Source organism: Nicotiana tomentosiformis, chromosome 9 (assembly GCF_000390325.3).
Source record: "Nicotiana tomentosiformis chromosome 9, ASM39032v3, whole genome shotgun sequence".
Taxonomy (NCBI): Eukaryota; Viridiplantae; Streptophyta; class Magnoliopsida; order Solanales; family Solanaceae; genus Nicotiana; species Nicotiana tomentosiformis.
The window spans coordinates 87813495-87835109 of NC_090820.1; the positions used below are offsets into that span (position 1 = coordinate 87813495).

The 21615-nt window shown below is 38.0% G+C and overlaps 1 protein-coding gene across 1 annotated transcript; it reads left to right on the forward strand.

Moving 5' to 3' along the window:
* Window positions 1-19626: 19626 nt before the first annotated feature.
* LOC104099949 (transcription factor MYB114-like) lies at window positions 19627-21289 on the forward strand. The gene is given in 3 exon segments (NM_001319857.1): window positions 19627-19759; window positions 19984-20113; window positions 20890-21289. Coding segments are annotated over 3 exon segments (663 nt in total).
* The last annotated feature ends 326 nt before the right edge of the window (window positions 21290-21615 follow it).

Genomic DNA, 21615 nt, shown 5'->3' on the forward strand with positions numbered 1-21615 from the left:
TAGGAGATCCATTTTGTCCCTCAACCCCTCAACTGAGGCTTTGACCTCGTCCATTTTGGACCTAAGTTGGTCGATCGGGTTTACCTTCTCATGGACCTGTGAGGTTGTGGCGCTAGCATCTACATTTAACCTCTCATTATTGATCTCAAACACTCTTACCTTGTCAACCAGAAGGGTGTGTTCCTATTTTTCCTTCATGGCCTCCTTTTGGGCTTTTTCCAGCTCAGCTTGGAGGACGGAGTGATCCCTGAGGACTTCATCTTTTTTATCACAAAGAGCTTTGTACATGCCCTTTTGTCGGACCTACTCTTTGAGCTCGAACTTGAGATGACTCGCCTCAATTCGAGACCGGTGGAAGCGCTCATGATGAAGCACTGAAGCCTAAGACATAAAGAGAGATAAATCGTTAAAAAGTTGTTAAGGCAAAAAGAACTCTATAAAGACACAAAGGGAAGAAGGCATACCCTATTCAGCACCTGCTGGGCCTTGTTGAAGAGGCTCGGTGCGTCCACCTTATTCATTTTCACTTGGTCTTCTTCGGTCACCAAGGAACAGAGATAGCTAGCCACTCTGACTGGCTCAGACAACATGCTAGTATCCGCCGGTATTATGAACATGATCATCTTCTTTCGGTCAGGGTCCACATTCGGGGCGGGAAACTGCTTCTCGAGCTTTTCGCTCGAACTCGGCCCACCTGGCCCCTGTTGCACTACCCATTTTGGGATCTCCAGGTGGCAAAAGCGGAGTATTCCTCAAGCACACCGACATCTATGCCCTCAAAGAATGAATTAAGGGCCTCTTCCACAATACAGGATGCCTCGGTCAGTTTTTCTGCGATGCCCCCAACCTCATCTAAAAAAAGGCTCTATATGAGACGATGACTCCGGAACATCAATTATTTCAGCATTTTTTGAGACCACCTCTTTCGGAACCGGAGGATCTTCTTAAGGAGCAGTGGACACATGTTCCTTCTCGGGCTCCCGTGCTGAGGAGGATTCAGCCTTACGATCACCCCTATCCGGGGCGGCCAACTTTTGTGCGGCGTCAATCAGCTCATGACCGACGAACTCCATGTCATTATCCTCAGGGAAGTCCCTGAGTTGATAGAGAGATTCAGGGTCCGGATCCTGTCATGGGTACTTTTCTTGGTACTCTCTCTAACCCTGGCTACGATCCTCTTCTTCTTGGCCTCGGCAGGAACATCCGAGGAGTCAGGGGACCTTTTTTTCTTCTTTGTTTTCTCCTCTTTCGCAGCAGCTTCGGCAGTAAGCTGCAGGGAAATTGATGGTTTTTTGCACAGAGACGAGGCCATGGACTCGGTAATTGCCCAAGGTTTGGTGGACTTGGGCCAACCTGTAAAAGAAAATGACTTGGTCAAAATAATAAGATAAATGGGGAATTCAACCGGGAGAAGGGGGATACTCACCATAAGAATGAGCCTCACATTTGCCTTTGGAAAGCTTGTGCCACTTGCGCTCGGAATATGTAAGTTGTTTGTAGATGCCCTCGATCCACTCCCTAAAACGGGGGACTGCATTGGGGACTCGGGCGACAGCTGCATATCATAAAAAATGAGTAATGAGAAATAGGAGTAAATCCAAAGGAGTATTTTGGCAATTTAAGAGGAGGTGGACTTACGTTTTGAGTACCACTTCTCGGGGAATGGAAGGAACTCGGAGGGAATGATATCTTCGATCTTTATCTGAACAAACCTCCCCTACCAGTCTTGGTCCCTATTCTCGTTTATGCACGAGAAGGGATCCTTCTTTGCACGTCGGGCAAGCTTGATTAACCCCCCTCGGAAGATTCGGGTGCTGTAGACAAGGAGCAGATGGTCGATCGTGAACCGGGGATCCTGCATGTTGGTGGCAAAGTAATAGAGAAGGGTCACGATCCTCTAAAAGGACGGGTGGATCTACCCGAGGCGGATATAGTACCTCTTACAAAAATCGAGGACCACCGTGTCCATCGGACTGAGCGTTAAGGGATACGTATAAATGCTTAAGTATCCTTCCACGTGCGTTGTGATGTCCTCATTGGGACCGGGAACGACCACATTTTTGCCTTCCCATTTGCAGTCCTCCTGGACTGCTTGGAGCATTTTCTTGGTGATGGAGCAGACATACCTCTATGCCTCCTAACCTCGGTCTCCTTGTTTGGAGGCTTTTTTGACCTTAAAATCGTTATCTATGGAGTAGCCTCCGGGGATAAATTTTGTAAGAGGAGGTTCTAGATGTGCTACCGGAAGAGTTGCCTCAGTGACTGCAACCGAGGTAGATATTGAAGGAACAATGTTTTGAGGCACCGATTTTGAGGTTTTAGCCATCTTGATTTGGGAATATGAAGGTTTGAAGGTTAATATGATGGTTTGAAGGTTGATATGAAGATATGAAGATCCAGTTTGAAGATTTGAACACAAAGTATGAGGGTTTGAAGACAAAAGATAAAGATATGAAGATATAGAGAACAATTTATCAAGATTTGTAAGATTAATGAACAAATAGAAAATTTGAGGGTAACTCAAGAAGATTCGAAATCGGAAAGTAAAAAAGTGAAAAAAGAAAATCTGAGCTTTTATAGGAAAGAAATAATGAATGCATGATGTTTCGCATTCAGTACCTACCGAAGATGGTCAACCGGCGGCTGATACGTGTTCGAAGTCAGAACGACGCGACAGATGGGACGTTTTGGCGACTTTTCAACTCGCTTATGGCGTACAGAGTAAGGAACCAGAGTCAAGTAATTACTTCTCGTTGTTCCTATAAATTTATTCTCCGAGAAGTGAGGGGACTATCTGTGTATGGGTAAAATCGGGGATAAAGTTACCCCCGATTTTTCGATGAAGAAATGAGAAGACAGTGTGGTCTGACGTAGGCTCGGGTAAAGCTGAGGGCTCCCCAGAACAGAGCCCGGGAGGACGAATGACGCACCGAGATTCAGACATGGCCAAACATGAGAGGAATCGAGCTCGAGCAAAATAAAGAATCGAGGCTAAAGGAAAGATGGTTAGAGAGGATGAATGAGGGGCCGAAATATTCGCCATCAACCGGATAGTATGGCATGAATCTTGCCCGATATCAGCTGTGAATCATAATTTACTAAAAGAGAAGAATTTTTACCTTATTTAGATTTTTACTAGGATTGAAACTCCCCTACTATATAAAGAGGAGAACCTTTTTATTTTTCAACCACTGTTGGCACGCATATCAAAGCAATAAAATTTATTTTTATCTTCTAGCTCTTGTTCAAAGTGTTCTCCGGCTACTCATTTCTTTAGTTGCAACTAAGCCCGTCTCGAGGGCTCGATCGGAACCAGTTCCAGCATTCAATATAAAGCAAATCTTAATTATTCCATAACGTTTGGTTTGATCGTTTTGTTTCTCTTTAATTTGATTATTTGCTATTCTTAGATCATTCATATTAAATTAAATCACATATTTAAATTGTGTATAAATTTAATTAATACTCATTTTAAGGGTAAACAAATTTAAATGTCAATGAGCCACTTATAATGAAGATTTTATTGGATGGAAGTGTTTGGATTTGCAAGACATTTGAAGTTATAAATTTAAAATTCTTGACATAATAAGTGCGTGGATCTACAGCTGTTGGTCACTTATCTAAAATTGAACGTTAAGAATAAATGATATAATTTCGATCTTAGAGTTTCAAATGGTGATTCAAAAATCAAAAGAGATTCTTGCGGTATGCAAGTACTATGAGAATGTTCCTAGAAGTAACATTAGGAAATTTTGCATAGAGTTCGAGAAACCGTTTTTTGTTTTTTAAGGTTTACGTTATATACATTGAGAGTGTATTATTTTTTTACATTGTCAGTAAATTTTAACTTGGGATAGTAAGTTAGTTATATATCATCTTATCATATTACCAATTAGTGTTTATCAAGAGATTTATATGTAATTATGTAATAATTTACCGTTTTCAATTTTACTCTTGAAATCATGGTGCTAAGAACCAACCGGACTTACCTAATGAATAGTTCAGAAATACAGAAAGAAAAACAATAATTGGACCAGAGAATCCGATTGCATTTTAAGTCTCAAATGAATATTATCGAGTAAGCTGAAACTGACGTAACATCAAACCTATTAGGCCAAAAGCTCTAGGGAGAGCAACAAAAGTCCACATACTCCCCAATTAATACCAAGGAGTAAAATCTCTTTGTGCTTCAGGGCCCATATTAAAAACAAAAAATGTGCTAAACTATTAGTAGGAGTGTAGGATTAGAAAACTGCATAAGTTAAAAAATTGCAACCTTCGAAATACAAACTGACTAGTCGATGGGTACACCATGAAGTTAAAAGGGTTGTACCTAAGAACCAACCCCTAAAACAATACAAACTTTTATAGTCGCATAAATATTATAACATATTTAAGATAATAAATTTCAAGATTTTGTTTTGAGAATTCCATGCCTAGTGTAAAGCATTGTCATGCAACAAGGAAGAAAACAATAATATAATCAATCCAAAATATAAGGTAACCACTAAAAACTAACCTTGTATAAACTATTTTCTTTTCTTATGTTGCATTTGTATCTGATTTTGGTTTGGTTTTGAAAATAGTTTTTGAAAAATAATTGGAGAAATTTGTTTGCTCAGATTAGTCTTTAATAAAATATTTTTGTGGAATATTTATGTTAATTAATTTTCTGACAAATTTTAAATTCCGGCTGTACGTAAACCTGTGGTGAAGGAACTCTCTTCATAGATTATTTCTTTATCAACAAACTGTGTACTCAAGCAGTTCTTAATTAGCTGATCTTTTCATTACCAAACAAGATAATGAAAGTAGAATTAAAACGGAGAAACTGTTTGGTGTGGAACTTACTTATTTTCCTAATTTTCCAAATATACCTGGAAAACAGTACAAACATTTTACATATTTGATACTAAACACCACATTACTTTCAATAAAAAAATCAAGAGGAAAGGACTCTAATAGGACATATTCGTACAGCTTTGTTTTCTGTCCGTCGCATATTTAAACAGGTGGAGCTAAAGTTCTACGAGCTCTGCGATTTTGGTCAAAGATTTTGTATTTTTATTAAAGAAATCCACTAGTATAAAGAATTTATCCAAAATCACAATAAATTGTGTTATTTAGAATCTAAAACCTATAAATTTAAAATTTAGGTGCATACTAAGAGATGGATGCTAGGAAGTAACGAGAACAGACTTTACTTTTAGATGATGGTACATATATTCCAAAATTAGAAAAACAGAGCTCGTAAAAGAAGTGAATGAGGGCACTGTCAACTAGTTGCATGGACCTGACAAGGATATTTTCAAGCTCTTGATGTACAGCATATAATAGTAAGAAAAATAATGTTAATGCATATATTTGGGGCGCGCGTTACAATGAAGTTCAGACCAACCAATTCGACTATTAAGATTCTCCTCAGTTAAGTTATATAATACGTATTCGAGCCGTGTAACCAGGCATTGATGCTTGTATCAGGACAGGCTGGTGCGGCTCTTCTCCAGACTCTGCATAAACGCGAGATGTTTTATGCACCGTGCTGCGCTTTTACTTCAATATTATAAATAAATACAACAACAATAACAACAATTACAACAACAAATCCAGTTCTAGACATCGAAATTTTAACGGATCAAGCCCACACAAAATTTGGGTTAAATCCTAAATTCAGACACTACAAGACGACTCTTGCAATTTTAGGAATCTATTAGGGTTGCTTCGAGGCTACTCTACTATATAAACTTAAATTTTAGGTTCATATTTAGAGATGGATGCTAGGAAGCAACGAGAGCAGACTTTACTTTTAGATGATGGTACATATATTCCAAAATTAGAAAAACAGAGCTCGTGAAAGAAGTGAATGAGGGCATCGTCAACTAGTTGCATGGACCTGACAAGGATATTTTCAAGCTCTTGATGTACAGCATATAATAGTAAGAAAAATAATATTAATGGATATATTTGGGGCGCGCGTTACAATGAAGTTCAGACCAACAAATTCGGTTATTAAGATTCTTCTCAGTTAAGTTATATATTATGTGTTCGAGCCGTGTAACCAGATATTGATACTTGTATCAGGGCAGGTTGGTGTGGCTCTTCTCCGGACTCTGCGTAAATGCGAGATGTTTTATGCACCATGTTGCGCTTTTACTTCATTATTATAAATAAATACAACAACATTAACAACAATAAATTTAGTTGTAGATATCAAAATTTTAACGGATCAAGCCCACACAAAATTTGGGTTAAATCCTAAATTCAGAAACTACAAGACGACTCTTGCAATTTTAGCAATCTATTAGGGTTGCTTTGAGGCTACTCTACCCTATAAACTTAAAATTTAGGTGCATATTTAGAGATGGATGCTAGGAAGCAATAAGAGCTGACTTTACTTTTAGATGATGGTACATATATTCTAAAATTAGAAAAACAGAGCTCGCGAAAGAAGTGAATGAGGGCATTGTCAACTAGTTGCGTGGACCGGACAAAAATATTTTCAAGCTCCTGATGAACAGTATATAATAGTAAAAAATGATGTTAATGCATATATTTGGGGCACGCGTTACAATGAAGTTCAGACCAACCAATTCGACTATTAAGATTCTTCTCAGTTAAGTTATATATTATGTGTTCGATCCGTATAACCAGGCAATGATGCTTGTATCAGGGCAGGCTGGTGCGGCTCTTCTCCGGACTCTGCATAAACGCGAGATATTTTATGCGCCGTGCTACGCTTTTACTTTATTATTATAAATAAATAAAACAACAATAACAACAATAACAACAACAAATCCAGTTGTAGACATTGAAATTTTAACGGATCAAGCCCACACAAAATTTGGGTTAAATCCTAAATTCAGATACTACTAGATGACTCTTGCAATTTTAGGAATCTATTAGGGTTGCTTCGAGGCTACTCTACCTTATAAACTTAAAGTTTAGGTGCATATTTAGAGGTGGATGCTAGGAAGCAACGAGATCAGACTTTACTTTTAGATGATGGTATATATATTCCAAAATTAAAAAAACAGAGCTCGTGAAAGAAGTGAATGAGGGCATTGTCAACTAGTTGCATGGACCCCACAAAGATATTTTCAAACTCTTGATGTACAGTGTATAATAGTAAGAAAAATAATGTTAATGCATATATTAATAATGTTAATGCATATATTTGGGGGGCGCGTTACAATGAAGTTCAGACCAACCAATTCGACTATTAAGATTTTTCTCAGTTATGTTATATATTATGTGTTCAAACCGTGTAACCAGGCATTGATGCTTGTATCAGGGCAGGCTGGTGTGGCTCTTTTCCGGACTCTGCGTCAACGCGAGATGTTTTATGCATCGTGCTGCGCTTTTACTTCATTATTATAAATAAATACAACAACAATAACAACAACAAAACCAGTTGTAGACATCGAAATTTTAACTGATCAAGCCCACACAAAATTTGGGTTAAATCCTAAATTCATGCACTACAAGACGACTCTTGCAATTTTAGGAATCTATTAGGGTTGCTTCGAGGCTATTCTATCCTATAAACTTAAAATTTAGGTGCATATTTAGAGATGGATGCTAGAAAGCAATGAGAACAGACTTTACTTTTAGATGATGGTACATATATTCCAAAATTAGAAAAACAGAGCTCGTGAAAGAAGTGAATGCGGGCATTGTCAACTAGTTGCAAGGACCTGACAAAGATATTTTCAAGCTCTTGATGTACAATATATAATAGTAAGAAAAATAATGTTAATGCATATATTTGGGGCACGCGTTACAATGAAGTTCAGACCAACCAATTCGACTACTAAGATTCTCCTCAGTTAAGTTATATATTATTTGTTCAAGCCGTATAACCAGGTATTGATGCTTGTATCAGGGCAGGCTAGTGCGGCTCTTCTCTGGACTCTGCGTAAATGCGAGATATTTTATACACCATGCTGTATTTTTACTTTATTATTATAAATAAATAAAATAACAATAACAATAACAAATTCAGTTGTAGACATCGAAATTTTAATGGATCAAGCCCACACAAAATTTGGGTTAAATCCTAAATTCAGACACTACAAGACGACTCTTGCAATATTAGGAATCTATTAGGGTTGCTTCAAGGCTACTCTACCCTATAAACTTCAATTTTAGGTGCATATTTACAGATGGATACTAGGAAGCAACGAGAGCAGACTTTACTTTTAGATGATGGTACATATATTCCAAAATTAAAAAAACAGAGCTCGTGAATGAGGGCATTGTCAACTAGTTGCATGGACCCCATAAAGATATTTTCAAGCTCTTGATATACAGTATATAATAGTAAGAAAAATGATGTTAATGCCTATATTTGGTGCGCGCGTTACAATGAAGTTTAGACCAACCAATTCGACTATTAAGATTCTCCTCAGATAAGTTATATATTATGTGTTCGAGCCGTGTAACCAGACATTGATGCTTGTATTAGGGCAGGCTGGTGCGGCTCTTCTCCGGACTCTACGTAAATGCGAGATGTTTTATGCATCGTGCTATGATTTTACTTCATTATTATAAATAAATACAACAACAATAACAACAACAAATCCAGTTGTAGACATCGAAATGTTAACGGATCAAGCCCAGTTAAATCCTAAATTCAGATACTACAAGACGACTCTTGCAATTTTAGGAATCTATTAGGGTTGCTTCGAGGCTACTCTACCCTATAAACTTAAAATTTAGGTGCATATTTAGAGATGGATGCTAGGAAGTAATGAGAGCAGACTTTACTTTTAGATGATGGTACATATATTCCAAAATTAAAAAAATGGAGCTCGTGAAAGAAGTGAATGAGGGCATTGTCAACTAGTTGCATGGACCCGACAAAGATATTTTCAAGCTCTTGATGTACATTATATAATATTAAGCAAAATGACGTTAATGCATATATTTGGGGTGCGCGTTACAATGAAGTTCAGACCAACCAATTCGACTATTAAGATTCTCCTCAGTTAAGTTATATATTATGTGTTCGAGCCGTGTAACCAGGCATTGATGCTTGTATCAGGGCAGGCTGGTGTAGCTCTTCTACGGACTCTGCATAAATGCGAGATATTTTATGCACTGTGCTGCGCTTTTACTTCATTATTATAAATAAATACAACAACAATTACAACAATAACAATAACAAATCTAGTTATAGACTTCAAAATTTTAACGAATCAAGCCCACATAAAATTTGGGTTAAATCCTAAATTCAGACATTACAAGATGACTCTTACAATTTTAGGAATCTATTAGAGTTGCTTCGAGGCTATTCTACCCTAACCCTAGGCAACTCTTATAAAAAGGGTTACATATTCCCTTAAAAAGGATCTCAAAAATTGAGATCATCTCGAAAATCACATAAACTCATGGGATATTCACAAAGGGATCAAGATGTGTTGGATACTTCTTGACAATCAAATACTTCAAGAAGTCCCACAACATCCTTCAATGGAGAAATCCTTTTATGGAGATTAAATACATCTGAAGGAGGTCTGCGTCATCATACATTCGAGAAACACATTGCTTCAGCCCTCGAATCACTAGTGAAATCCCACAAGTGGGTTTTGGGGAGGGTAATATGTACGCAGACCTTACCCCTACCTTAGGAAGGTAGAGAGGTTATTTCTGATAGACTCTCAGCTCATGAAAAGTGAAAAAGAAGCAATAAACAGACAATAGCAACAACAAGGTAATAGGACAACGGAAACGAATGGCCCAATATGCATTAACAATGATCTAGGAAAGGGAAAGTACAAGAATAGTACCAATACTACCGGTAAAAATGATACAATGTGTAATAATAAGGAAGAGCTAGGACTAGGAAAATACAAGACTAGTACTAATACTACTAGTAAGACTAGAAGAAACTCTCAGCTATCTGTCAACCCACAACCTTAATTCTTGACCTTCATAGCTTCCTATCGAGGGTCATGTCCTCGGTAAGCTGAAGTAGTGTCATGTCCTACTAATCACCTCTTTCCAGTACTTCTTAGGACTCCCTCTACCCCTCCACTGGCCCGCCATGGTCAACCTCTCAGACCTCCTAACCGGAGCATCGGTGTCTCTCCTCTTCACATGCCCGACCCATCTCAACCTTGATTCCCACAACTTGTCTTCAACAAGAGGCACGTCCACCTTATCCCTAATAACTTTATTCCTAATCTTATCCTTCCTACTATGCCCACACATCCATCCCAACATCCTCATTTCTGCTACTTTCATCTTCTGTACATGGAATTTCTTGACTGGACAACACTTGACTCCATACAACATAGTCGGTCTAACTACCACTCTGTAGAACTGTCACGGCCCCAATTTTCCTCCGTAGGATGCCGATATGGCACCTAGTCTCTACGACTACGTAAGCCTAACAGTTAATAACAACTTGACATAAATAATCAACCTAAAATACTAAAAGAAGGGTAAATAACTGATATAAACTACCAAAATAGAATCTCAAGAAATATTTTCCCAAAACCGGTAGAATTGAGTCATAATCTCTATAGAATAAACTAGAATATCTAACACATCACCGTCTGAAAGAAATACAACAGGAAGTAAAATAGGGAAGGTGACTCCGAGGCCTACAGACTTGGAGCAGGTATACCTTGAGGCCTCCAAGCATCAACTCAAATCAACTCTAGCATCCGACATGAGCAGTCGTACCTGGATATGCACAAAAATTGTGAAGAAGCGTAGTATGAGTACACCATAATGGTATCCAGTAAGTATCAAGTCTAACCTCGGTAGAGTAGTGACAAACTCAGGTCAAGACACCTACTAGAATATAAATAAGCGGTATGGAAATTTAATAAGGATAAATAATGGAAAAAATAACCGATACGAAACAAGATAATAACATGAACTAACACCGAAAATTAGACATAAAAGTAACATAAAAGAAGAAGCTAAGGAGAGAGCCAAAATGATCATGTACGGGCAACAACTGCTAAACAAGGAAGAACAAAACAACAAACACGTTCCCACCAAAACTGCTTGCAAAAAAAAGATAAACAACAAGAATCACAACGAGGAACCACCTCGTGGACAATAAGAATCACCACCAAGGTATCTCCTCGTGTACAATAAGAATCACCACCGAGGTATCACCTCGTATAAATCAAGAATCACAACCGAGGTACCACATCGTATACACATTTCATAATCTCAATCACAATCTTTCCTTATACCACCGCGTGAACCTTACATTTGAAATAGAGTTTTGAAACAGTTTTCCCGAAATAGCTACACTCACTTTAGCCCACCTTATGAAACCGCGTGGCTTCACGTAACCCTAAGCCTTATAGCGCTGCATGCACATTAACCCTAAGCCTTATACCATCGCATTCGCATCAATATCACATCACAATAACAACTCGCACCACAAGTGCCCATATATCACAACTTGCCAACAATCAACAATATCGATATTTTCACAACAATAGGCCACGTCTCCACCACAACATGTACAAGAATATCAACAACAACAATGAATGTAAAATGTTCAACAAAAATATGTTTCAACAATAACAATTTTGCCTCAAGGTGATAACGGCTTCACAACTTCAACACCAATAACTCAACAATAAGAAACAATGTATAACCATGACGTTAAATAAGAATAACTCATAAGGGAATAGATAACATGTAACAATGACTTCAAATAATGGAAATCAACAAGGGAAGGGATAACATGAACAATAACTTCAAATAATAATAATTAACAATAAGAGTGAAAATACGAATAATAACTTCAAATAATGATAATCAACAATGAGAGAGATAACATGAACAATAACTTCAAAAAATGATAATCAACAACGAAAGAGATAACATGAATAATAACTTCAAAAAATGATAATCAACAATGAGAGAGACAACATGAACAATAACTTCAAATAATGATAATCAACAATGAGAGAGATAACATGAACAATAACCTCAAATAATGATAATCAACAATGAAAGAGATAAAGTGAACAATAACTTCAAAAAAATGATAATCAACAATGAACGAGACGACACGTAATAATTAAAGAGGCAAAAAGTTCAACTAAAGCATGAGAACAAATTATCAATTAGAATGTAGAACAAGTGATAACGAAATCGTTTAAGGCATGAAAGGATAGATAAACACAAGTAAAACCAACTTAATATTATCAAACAATGCTAGGGAATTCAATTACAATAGATAAAGCTGAGATCTTTTCACTTTTCCCAAAAAGTCAACAAAAGTCAACTCGAGGCTCGCCCGGGCAAAATCCGGATCTAGTGGTAGATTACGACTAACCATGATCCCCCGAGTTCACATATGTGATTAGTTTCAAAATTCGAGTCCAAATCGACTCTCAAAACTCAATTTCTCTTTTTTCAAAAACTTGACAAAGTTTCATAAATTTTCACTTTGATTCACCTGATTTTGATGTTAAAATCTAAGGTATGTTGATGCATTATTATTAGAAATAGATTTGAATCACTTACCCAATGTTTGTAGGTGAAAATCCACTCTCCAAATCGACTCCAACCGAGTCTGGGGTTCAAAAATGAGAGAATGAGTTCAAAAGTCCTGTCTCCCAGCCCTTTAACCAGCTACAGATGTCGCATTTGCGACACATGGTTTGCATTTGTGAATCCTCATAATTGCAGGCCATGGCTTGCATTTGTGAGCCCAGACAGCCTCAACATTCATCACAATTACGGACCAGGACACAAAATGACCGTTCATGTCACCCTACCGTCTTCCATCAACATCGCGCCAAGGCCAACACATGACGTATCACAATACACAGTATAAGAACCCGAATCCGTAGACAATACCAACACTGGGATTGTAGTCAAAGCAGTCTTGAGCTTTTGAAAGCTATTCTCACATTCCTCGGTCTATTTGAACGGAGCGCCCTTCCGGGTCAATCTGGTCATAAGTGTAGCAATAGATGAGAAACCCTCTACGAAACGACGGTAATACCCAGCTAAACTAAGAAAACTCTGAATCTTAGCGTGACAATCTAAAATAGAATGATAGAACGACAACCATTCCATGCCTAAGATAAAATCAAAGTCTACCATACTAAGCAACAACAGATCAACTCTTGTCTCAAAACCACCAATAACAACTAAACATGACTGATACATACAATCCACAATAATTGAATCTCCTACAGGCGTGAACATATAAAAAAGAGAACTCAAAGAATCACGAGATATATCCAAATACGGAGCAAAGTAAGATGACACATATAAATAAGTGGATCCTAAATCAAATAAGACTGATGCATCTCTATGGCAAACTGGAACCATACCTATAATGACTGAGTCTGAAGCACCCGCCTCCATCCTATCCCGAAAAGCATAAAATCTAGTCTGGCCTCTCCCTCTAGGGCAACCTCTACCCGCCCGTCCCCCATCCCTAGCTGACTGTGCGGGTGGAGCGGCAACTGGGGCAGCAATCATGGCCAAAGAAGTCTATGGACCTGACTAATCCATGAAGCCTGAGTAGTCTGTGAGGGTGCACCCCTCCTGAGTCTAGGGCAGTCTCTAATCATGTGGCGGGTATTACCACACTCAAAGAAAGCTTTCGGTGAGCTTGGCTGCGGGGATTGGCTCGGGCCTAGTCGGTTAGACTGACCGCTGAAGGCACCCCGCGCAGGAGGTGCACTAGAAAGTGGTTGAGCAAAGTGTACAACTAGAGACCTCGGAATACCTAGAGTACGACTAGAAGCTGGAAGTGATGAGTGAATTGGACGAATCACATAGCCTCTACCATGACGGTTTGTAGCTGCAGCGTGGACACCACTAAATCCTCCAGTACCTCGAGTCCTCTTAGCCTCCCTATCATCTCTCTCACGACCCCACATACCCTCCAACCTATGTGCAATCTTTACCACCTGTTGATATGGGGTATATGTCTCCAACTCTCTAGCCATGTGGAATCTAATACCATAGTTGAGCCCCTCGATAAATCGACAGACTCGTTCTCTGACTGTATAAACTAATGCAGGTGCATGTCTGGACAAATCACTGAATTAGACAGAATACTCCAACACTGTCATAGTACCCTGGTGCAGCCGCTCAATCTCTGTGCGCTATGCATCCCAAAGAGTCTGAGGAACAAACTCTCTCAAGAATAAATCTAAAACCTGAGTCCATATTAGTGAAGATGCCTCGGATGGGCTACCCACCTTGTACGCTCGCCACCACCGATATGCCGCTCCCTTTAGCCGAAACATAGTAAAAGCAACCCTACTCGTATCTACAATATCCATAGTGCGTAGAATATGGTGGTACTTATCAAGAAAACCATGTGCATCCTCTGAAGCTAAATCACTGAAAGTAGGAGGGTGATACTTCTTGAACCTCTCGAGCCTAAGCTGCTCCCCCTTTGATGATGTTGCCCTAACCACGAGCAAAATCAGAGCAACAGGCTATACCGGTATAAACTCTGGGACCTGATCAGCCCGGACCCGCTGCTCTGGGGTACGGGCCGCGGGAGTCTGAGCTCCTCCCCCAGCCTGAGATGTGGCTGGTGCAAGTGGAACTAACCCCGCCTGAGCTAGAGTACCGAACATGCTCAAGAACTGTGCGAGGGTCTCCTAAAGTGCTGGCGTGGAAACAGGCGCCTTGGGTGCCTATCCCCCGACTGGAGCTACTGGTCGCTCCTCTGACGCAGCTCGGGCAAGAGCTTTGGCTGCACCACGTGCGCCTCCTCGGCCTATGCCCCGGCCCCGGCCACTCGCGGCTCTAGCAAGGGACGCAGGTATATGATCATCGGATCCAACAATGCGTCTCCTCACCATTTGTTACAGAATAGAAAGTTAAAGATTCAATTTTCGAAGTCAATCAATTCGCACAATAATGAATCAAAGAAGTGAAGTTTTTCCCAATAGTTCTGTAGCCTCTCGAAGATAAGTACAAACATCTTTATACCAATCCGCAAGACTCTACTTAACATGCTTATGACTCGTAATACCTATGAACCTAGAGCTCTAATACCAACTTGTCATGACGCTAATTTCCCTACGTAGGATGTCATGATGGCACCTTGTCTCTACGACTAGGTAATCCTAACAATTAATAACAACTTGACAGATATAATCAACCTAAAATACTAAAACAAGAGTAAATAACTGATATGAACTCCGAAATAGAATCTCAACAAATATTTTTCCAAAACCGGTGGAACTGAATCATAAGCTCTATAGAATAAACTAGAATATCTAATGCATCATTGTCTGAAAGAAATACAACAGGAGTGACTCTGAGGCCTAAGGACGTGGAGCAGGTATACCTTGAAATCTCCAAGCAACAACACAAATCAACTTTAGTGTCTGGCACGAGCCGGCGTACCTGGATATGTACAAAAATTGTGCAGAAGCATAGTATCAGTATACCACAATGGTACCCAATAAGTATCAAGCCTAACCTCGGTACAGTAGTGACGAGGCTAGGTCAAGACAGCTACTAGGATACAAATAAGCATTATGGAAATGTAATAAGGATAAATAATAGAAAGCGAAGAAATAACCAATACGAAATAAGATAATAACATGATTAATACCATAAATTAGACATGAAAGTAACAAAAAAGAAGCAGCTAAAGAGAGAGCTAAAATAATCATGTATGGGCAACAACTGCTAAAAAGGGAAGAACAAAACAACAGACACGTTCCCACAAACACTGCTTGCAAAAAAGAGATAAAGACAAAAATCACAACGAGGTACCGCCTCGTGTATAATAAGCATCACCACTGAGGTACCGCTTCGTATAAATCAAGAATCATAACTGAGGCACCACCTCGTATACACATTTCACAATCTCAATCAAAATCTTTCCTTATACCACTGCGAGAGCCTTACATTTGAAATACATTTTTGAAAACAGTTTTTTAGAAATAGCTACATGCACGTTAGCCCACCTTATGACGCCGTGTGACTTCACGTAGCTCCCCTACAATCAACACGTACATAAGTCCCACCTTATACTACCGCATGCACATTAACCTCAAGTATTATACCGTCGCATGTGCGTCAATATCATATCACAATAAAAACTCGCACCACAAGTGCCCAAATATCACAACTTGCCAACATTTAACAATATCGATATTTCCACAACAATAGCCCACGGCTCAACCACAATGTGTACAAGAATATCAACAACAACAATGAATGTAAAATGTTCAAAAAATGATGTTTCAACGATAACAATTTTGCCTCAAGGTGATAACGGCTTCACGTAGCCCCCTACAATAAACATGCACATAAGTCCCACCTTATACCGCCGCATGTACATTAACTCCAAGCCTTATACGGCCACACATGCGTCAATATCACATCACAATAACAACTCGCACAACAAGTGCCCATATATCACAACTTGCCAACAATTAACAATATCGATGTTTCAACGGCAATAGCCCACGGCTCCACCACAACGTGTACAAGAATATCAACAACAACAATGAATGTAAAATGTTCAACAAAAATATGTTTCAACAATAACAATTTCACCTCAAGGTGATAACGGCTTCACAACTTCAACACCAATAACTCAACAATAAGAAATAATGTATAACCATGACGTTAAATAAGAATAACTCACAAGGTAATAGATAACATGTAACAATGACTTCAAATAATGGAAATCAACAAGAGAAGGGATAACATGAACAATAACTTCAAATAATGATAATTAACAATGAGAGTGAAAACATGAATAATAACGTCAAATAATAATAATCAACAATGAGAGAGATAACATGAACAATAACTTCAAAAAATGATAATCAACAATGAAAGAGATAGCTTCAAAAAATGATAATCAACAATAAATACCACGTACAACCCGTGTACCCACTCGTCGCCTTGCGTACACGGATTTCACATAACACAAATGTATCAATCAATACCAATCCTAAGGGGTAGTTTCTCCCACACAAAGTTAGGCAAGACACTTACCTTAACTAGGCCAATTCAACACTCGAAAATAGCTTTTTCCTTACAATTTGCTTCCACATGGCTCAAATCTAACCAAAATCGACTTAATATTATCAAACAATGCTAGGAAATTCATTTACAATAGATAAAGTTGAGATCTTTACACTTTTCCCAAAAAGTCAATAAAAGTCAACTCGGGGCCCGCTCGGGCAAAACCCTGGTCCAGTGATAGAATCCGACTACCATGATCCCCCGAGTTCACATATGTGATTAGTTTCAAAAATCGAGTCCAAATCGACTCTCAAAACTCAATTTCTTTTTTTTCAAAAACTTGACAAAGTTTCATAAATTTTCACTTTGATTCACCTGATTTTGATGTTAAAATATAAGATATGTGGATGCAATATGATTAGAAATATATTAGAATCACTTACCCAAGATTTGTAGGTTAAAATCCCCTCTCCAAATCGCCTCCTACCGAGTCTAGGGTTCAAAAATGAGAGAATGAGTTCAAAAATCCTATCTCCCAGCCCTTTAACCCGCTGCAGATGTTGCATTCATGACACAGGGTTCGTATTTGCGAACTCTCACAATTGCAGACCAGGGCTCACATTTGCGAGCCCTGACAGCCTCAGCATTCATCGCGGTTGTGATAGAGGCATCGCAATTGCGAACTGAAGAGCCATCGCAAAAGCGAACAAATTGTTCGTAAATGCGAACTAAGCTATAATCATGCTGCCTTCGTAAATGCGAAGGGGAAGTCGCATTTATGACAACTGCTCCGCTTCTGTCACCTTCGCATGTGACTCTGGTGTTCGCAATTGCGACACCAGAGCACCAGAAATCAGATTTCTGCAATTTTAGTCCAAACCACTCTGGAACATGTCCAAAACTCATCCGAGCCCTTGGGGCTCCAAACCAAACGCCCACAAAAGTCTAAAAACATCACACAAACTCTCTCGCGCAAACCACAAAAATAATATCTAAAACTACGAACCGAACATTAAAATGGATGAATTTCAAAGAAAATTTCAAGAACTTCTAGAATTGCAACTAAGCGTCCGAATCCTATCAATTCAACTTTGAATGATATCAAATTTTGCAAGAAATTTCCAAATACCATAACGGACCTATTCTTAGTCCCAAAATCAAATTTCGAGCTCGATAACTAAAAGTCAACCTACGGTCAAACTTTTAAACTTCAAATTGCGAAATTTCGGCAAATCAATATAAATCAGCTTACGGACGTTCAAAACTAATTCTGGGTATACGCCCAAGTCCGAAATCACGATACGAAGCTATCGGAGCCATAATAACACAGTTCTGGGTTGTTTTCACAAAAGTCAAAGTTTGGTCAATAATTTCTAATTTAAACTTCTAAGTCAAGAATCAAGGATCCAAATCAACCTGAATGCTTTCCGGAACGAAATCAACCAAGCCCGCAAGTCATAAACACACATGTGTGAATCATACAAAGGGGTAACGGGGCATAATTACATAAAACAATCGATCAGGTCGTTACAAGAACTTGCACTTAAGTCTCGGTGGAACATTCCTATCACACATAACACTAGAAGATAAGCCTTTATTTCATCCACCTCGCTCCAATACGAGTGTAACATCCTCGTCAATCTCCTTATTACCTAGTATTACAGACCCAAGATACTTAAAACTATCTCTCTTAGGGATGACTTGTGTATCAAGCTTCACATCCACTTTTGTTTCATGCGTCCCAATATTGAACTTGCACTCCAAGTATTCTATTTTTGTCCTACTCAACTTGAAATATTTAGACTCCAGGGTCTGTCTCCACGCCTCCAGCCTAGCATTAACGGCGCTATGCGTCTCGTCAACTAACACTATGTCATATGCAAATAACATATACCATGACACCTCCCCTTGGATGTGTCGCGTCAGTATATCCATCGCCAGGGAAAATAAAAAAGGGCTAAGAGCTTATCCCTGATGCAACATCATCACCACTGGAATTAATCCGAGTCTCCTCCCATAATCCTCACCCGAGTCTTAGCTCCATCGTACATGTCCTTAATCATCCTAATGTATGCTACCGGCACACCCCTAACCTCCAAATATCTCCATAGAACTTCTCTTGGGATTTTATCGTAGGCTTTTTCTAGGTCAATGAACACCATATGCATTATTATAGATAAATGCTTATGATAAATATTAATTGGTGATATAATTTTTTTTTAAAAGTCAACTAATATGTTATATGTGTTAAACCAGACTGTAGTGTAAAAGAAATTTATATTGTTAGAATTCATAACTTAAATCTATTATGTTATAACTTAGATTATAGTGACTTGACACTGTAAATTTATTTTACAATGCCAATACATGGACTAGATATTGAAAATCTTGTTTACACTGTAATTCATAGAGTTTAGAATTTTTTTTTTATGGTTTCATAAATTTCATGCAAGGCTGTCCGTCCGTGGTAAACGTGTGTCCACGTTACAATTTCGGGCATCTCTCAAAATCATATCAACTCGTGTATATAAAGAAGAACTGGAAGTTATGACTTCAAATCAGTGGGAAGATCTAGCAAAGCAAGCTAGCAATAGCTAGAGGTTTTTTCAATTCCAAGTAATGCTTAATACATAAGTATTTAATTTTCTACGTGTACTTCTGCATTGAGATACCAAGATCATGAATATTTGTACTAACAAGTCGTCGTCAGGAGTGAAGAAAGGTGCATGGACTGAAGAAGAAGATGTTCTATTGAAAAAATGCATCGAGAAATATGGAGAAGGAAAGTGGCATCAAGTTCCTCTTAGAGCTGGTAAACTCTCGTCGACAAACCCGCTAAAAAAATATTAATGTAATTCTACTTATTGTAACAGGTTACTTATCTTATTTTAGAGGTAACTAGTTTCACTAAACTATTACTTGTTATTTTCTATCTTGGTGATGTCATAGTGTAAAAATTATTTTTACATTTTCCCGTATAGATATGTACATTGTGATAATATAACATTGTCATGTTTTATATAAATATGTATGCAGGTTTGAATAGATGCAGAAAGAGCTGCAGATTAAGGTGGCTAAATTATCTAAGGCCACATATAAAGAGAGGAGACTTCTCTTTTGATGAAGTAGATCTCATTTTGAGGCTTCATAAGCTGTTAGGCAACAGGCAAGTTTAAGTTCAAACACTTGATGGCCATATTATTTCATGTTAAACTCACGTTCTATCTCCTTTCCCTTCTTCTTTACCAATTAACCCACTCCCAACTTTTCCCTCTCTTTGCCAAATCGAGAAAATACTAAGATTGTGTTCGATATTGATGAAAGTCATTTTTCATGAAAAATATTCTTCAGAAAAATATTTCCTATTGATGAGTAGTATTTTTTGGAATATATATATATATATATATATATATATATATATATATATATATATATATATATATTACACACACATCAAATAATTTAATTAAGTAAAGACTATAATTTACACAAGTAATTCATGCTTTGGAGTCCTAAACTACCCGGACTTTAGCATTTAATAGTAGCTACGCACGGACTCTTGTCACCTCGTGCGTACGTATATATATATATATAAAATTAGTAATCAGAGTGTTTAAATCAAATATTTGAGTTCTAAAGATTAATACAATGTCTAAAAGTAGTTAGAGCAAGTGATATAAAACTAAAAATTGAGATAGCTGTATCAAAAATGAGTTCTGCTCATTAATTTGCAGGAGTCATTTTTCTCCTTGATAGAAAATGTTTTCTTTGAAAAAAATATTCTAATAATCAAACATCGGAAAATGACTGAAAAATATTCCGTGGAAAAAGACTTAATTAATTATATAAATGAACCCTAACACTACTATGATTTTTCCATAAGTAACCAAGAAGAGTAAAAGACATGCATGTTTGATTAATTATCCTTATTATTTTGTTTAGATGGTCACTTATTGCTGGTAGACTTCCTGGAAGGACGGCAAACGATGTCAAAAACTACTGGAACAGCCATCTTCGCAAGAAGTTAATTGCTCCTCATGATCAAAAGGAGAGCAAGCAAAAAGCAAAGAAGATCACCATATTCAGACCTCGGCCTCGAACCTTCTCAAAGACAAATACTTGTGTTAAAAGTAACACAAATACTGTAGATAAGGATATTGAAGGCAGCAGCGAAATAATTAGATTCAACGATAATTTGAAGCCAACAACTGAAGAATTGACGGATGATGGAATTCAATGGTGGGCCGATTTACTAGCTAACAATTACAACAATAATGGGATTGAGGAAGCTGATAATTCATCACCAACTTTGTTGCATGAGGAAATGCCACTTTTCAGTTGATATTGACATGTGGGATCTGCTAGGATAAAGGATTAATCCCCTTATGAGGCGGATGTAGGATTTAATCTTTTAACGTACTTAATTTTTAAGATTTTTAGCACTTAATTTACAGTATTTATAAAATTATGGGGTCAAATTTTAGTATTTATTATTATTTTAATGAATTTTCATTCATAATTCACTAAAATCCAATTATACGTATTCATGTTCCATGTCGAAAATAGAAAAGGGCTAGATATGCCCTTCAACTATGCGAAATTGAGCAAATATGACCGTCGTTAATAGGTGGATTCATCCATGCCCTTGACGTCCAATAGTTGGTCCAT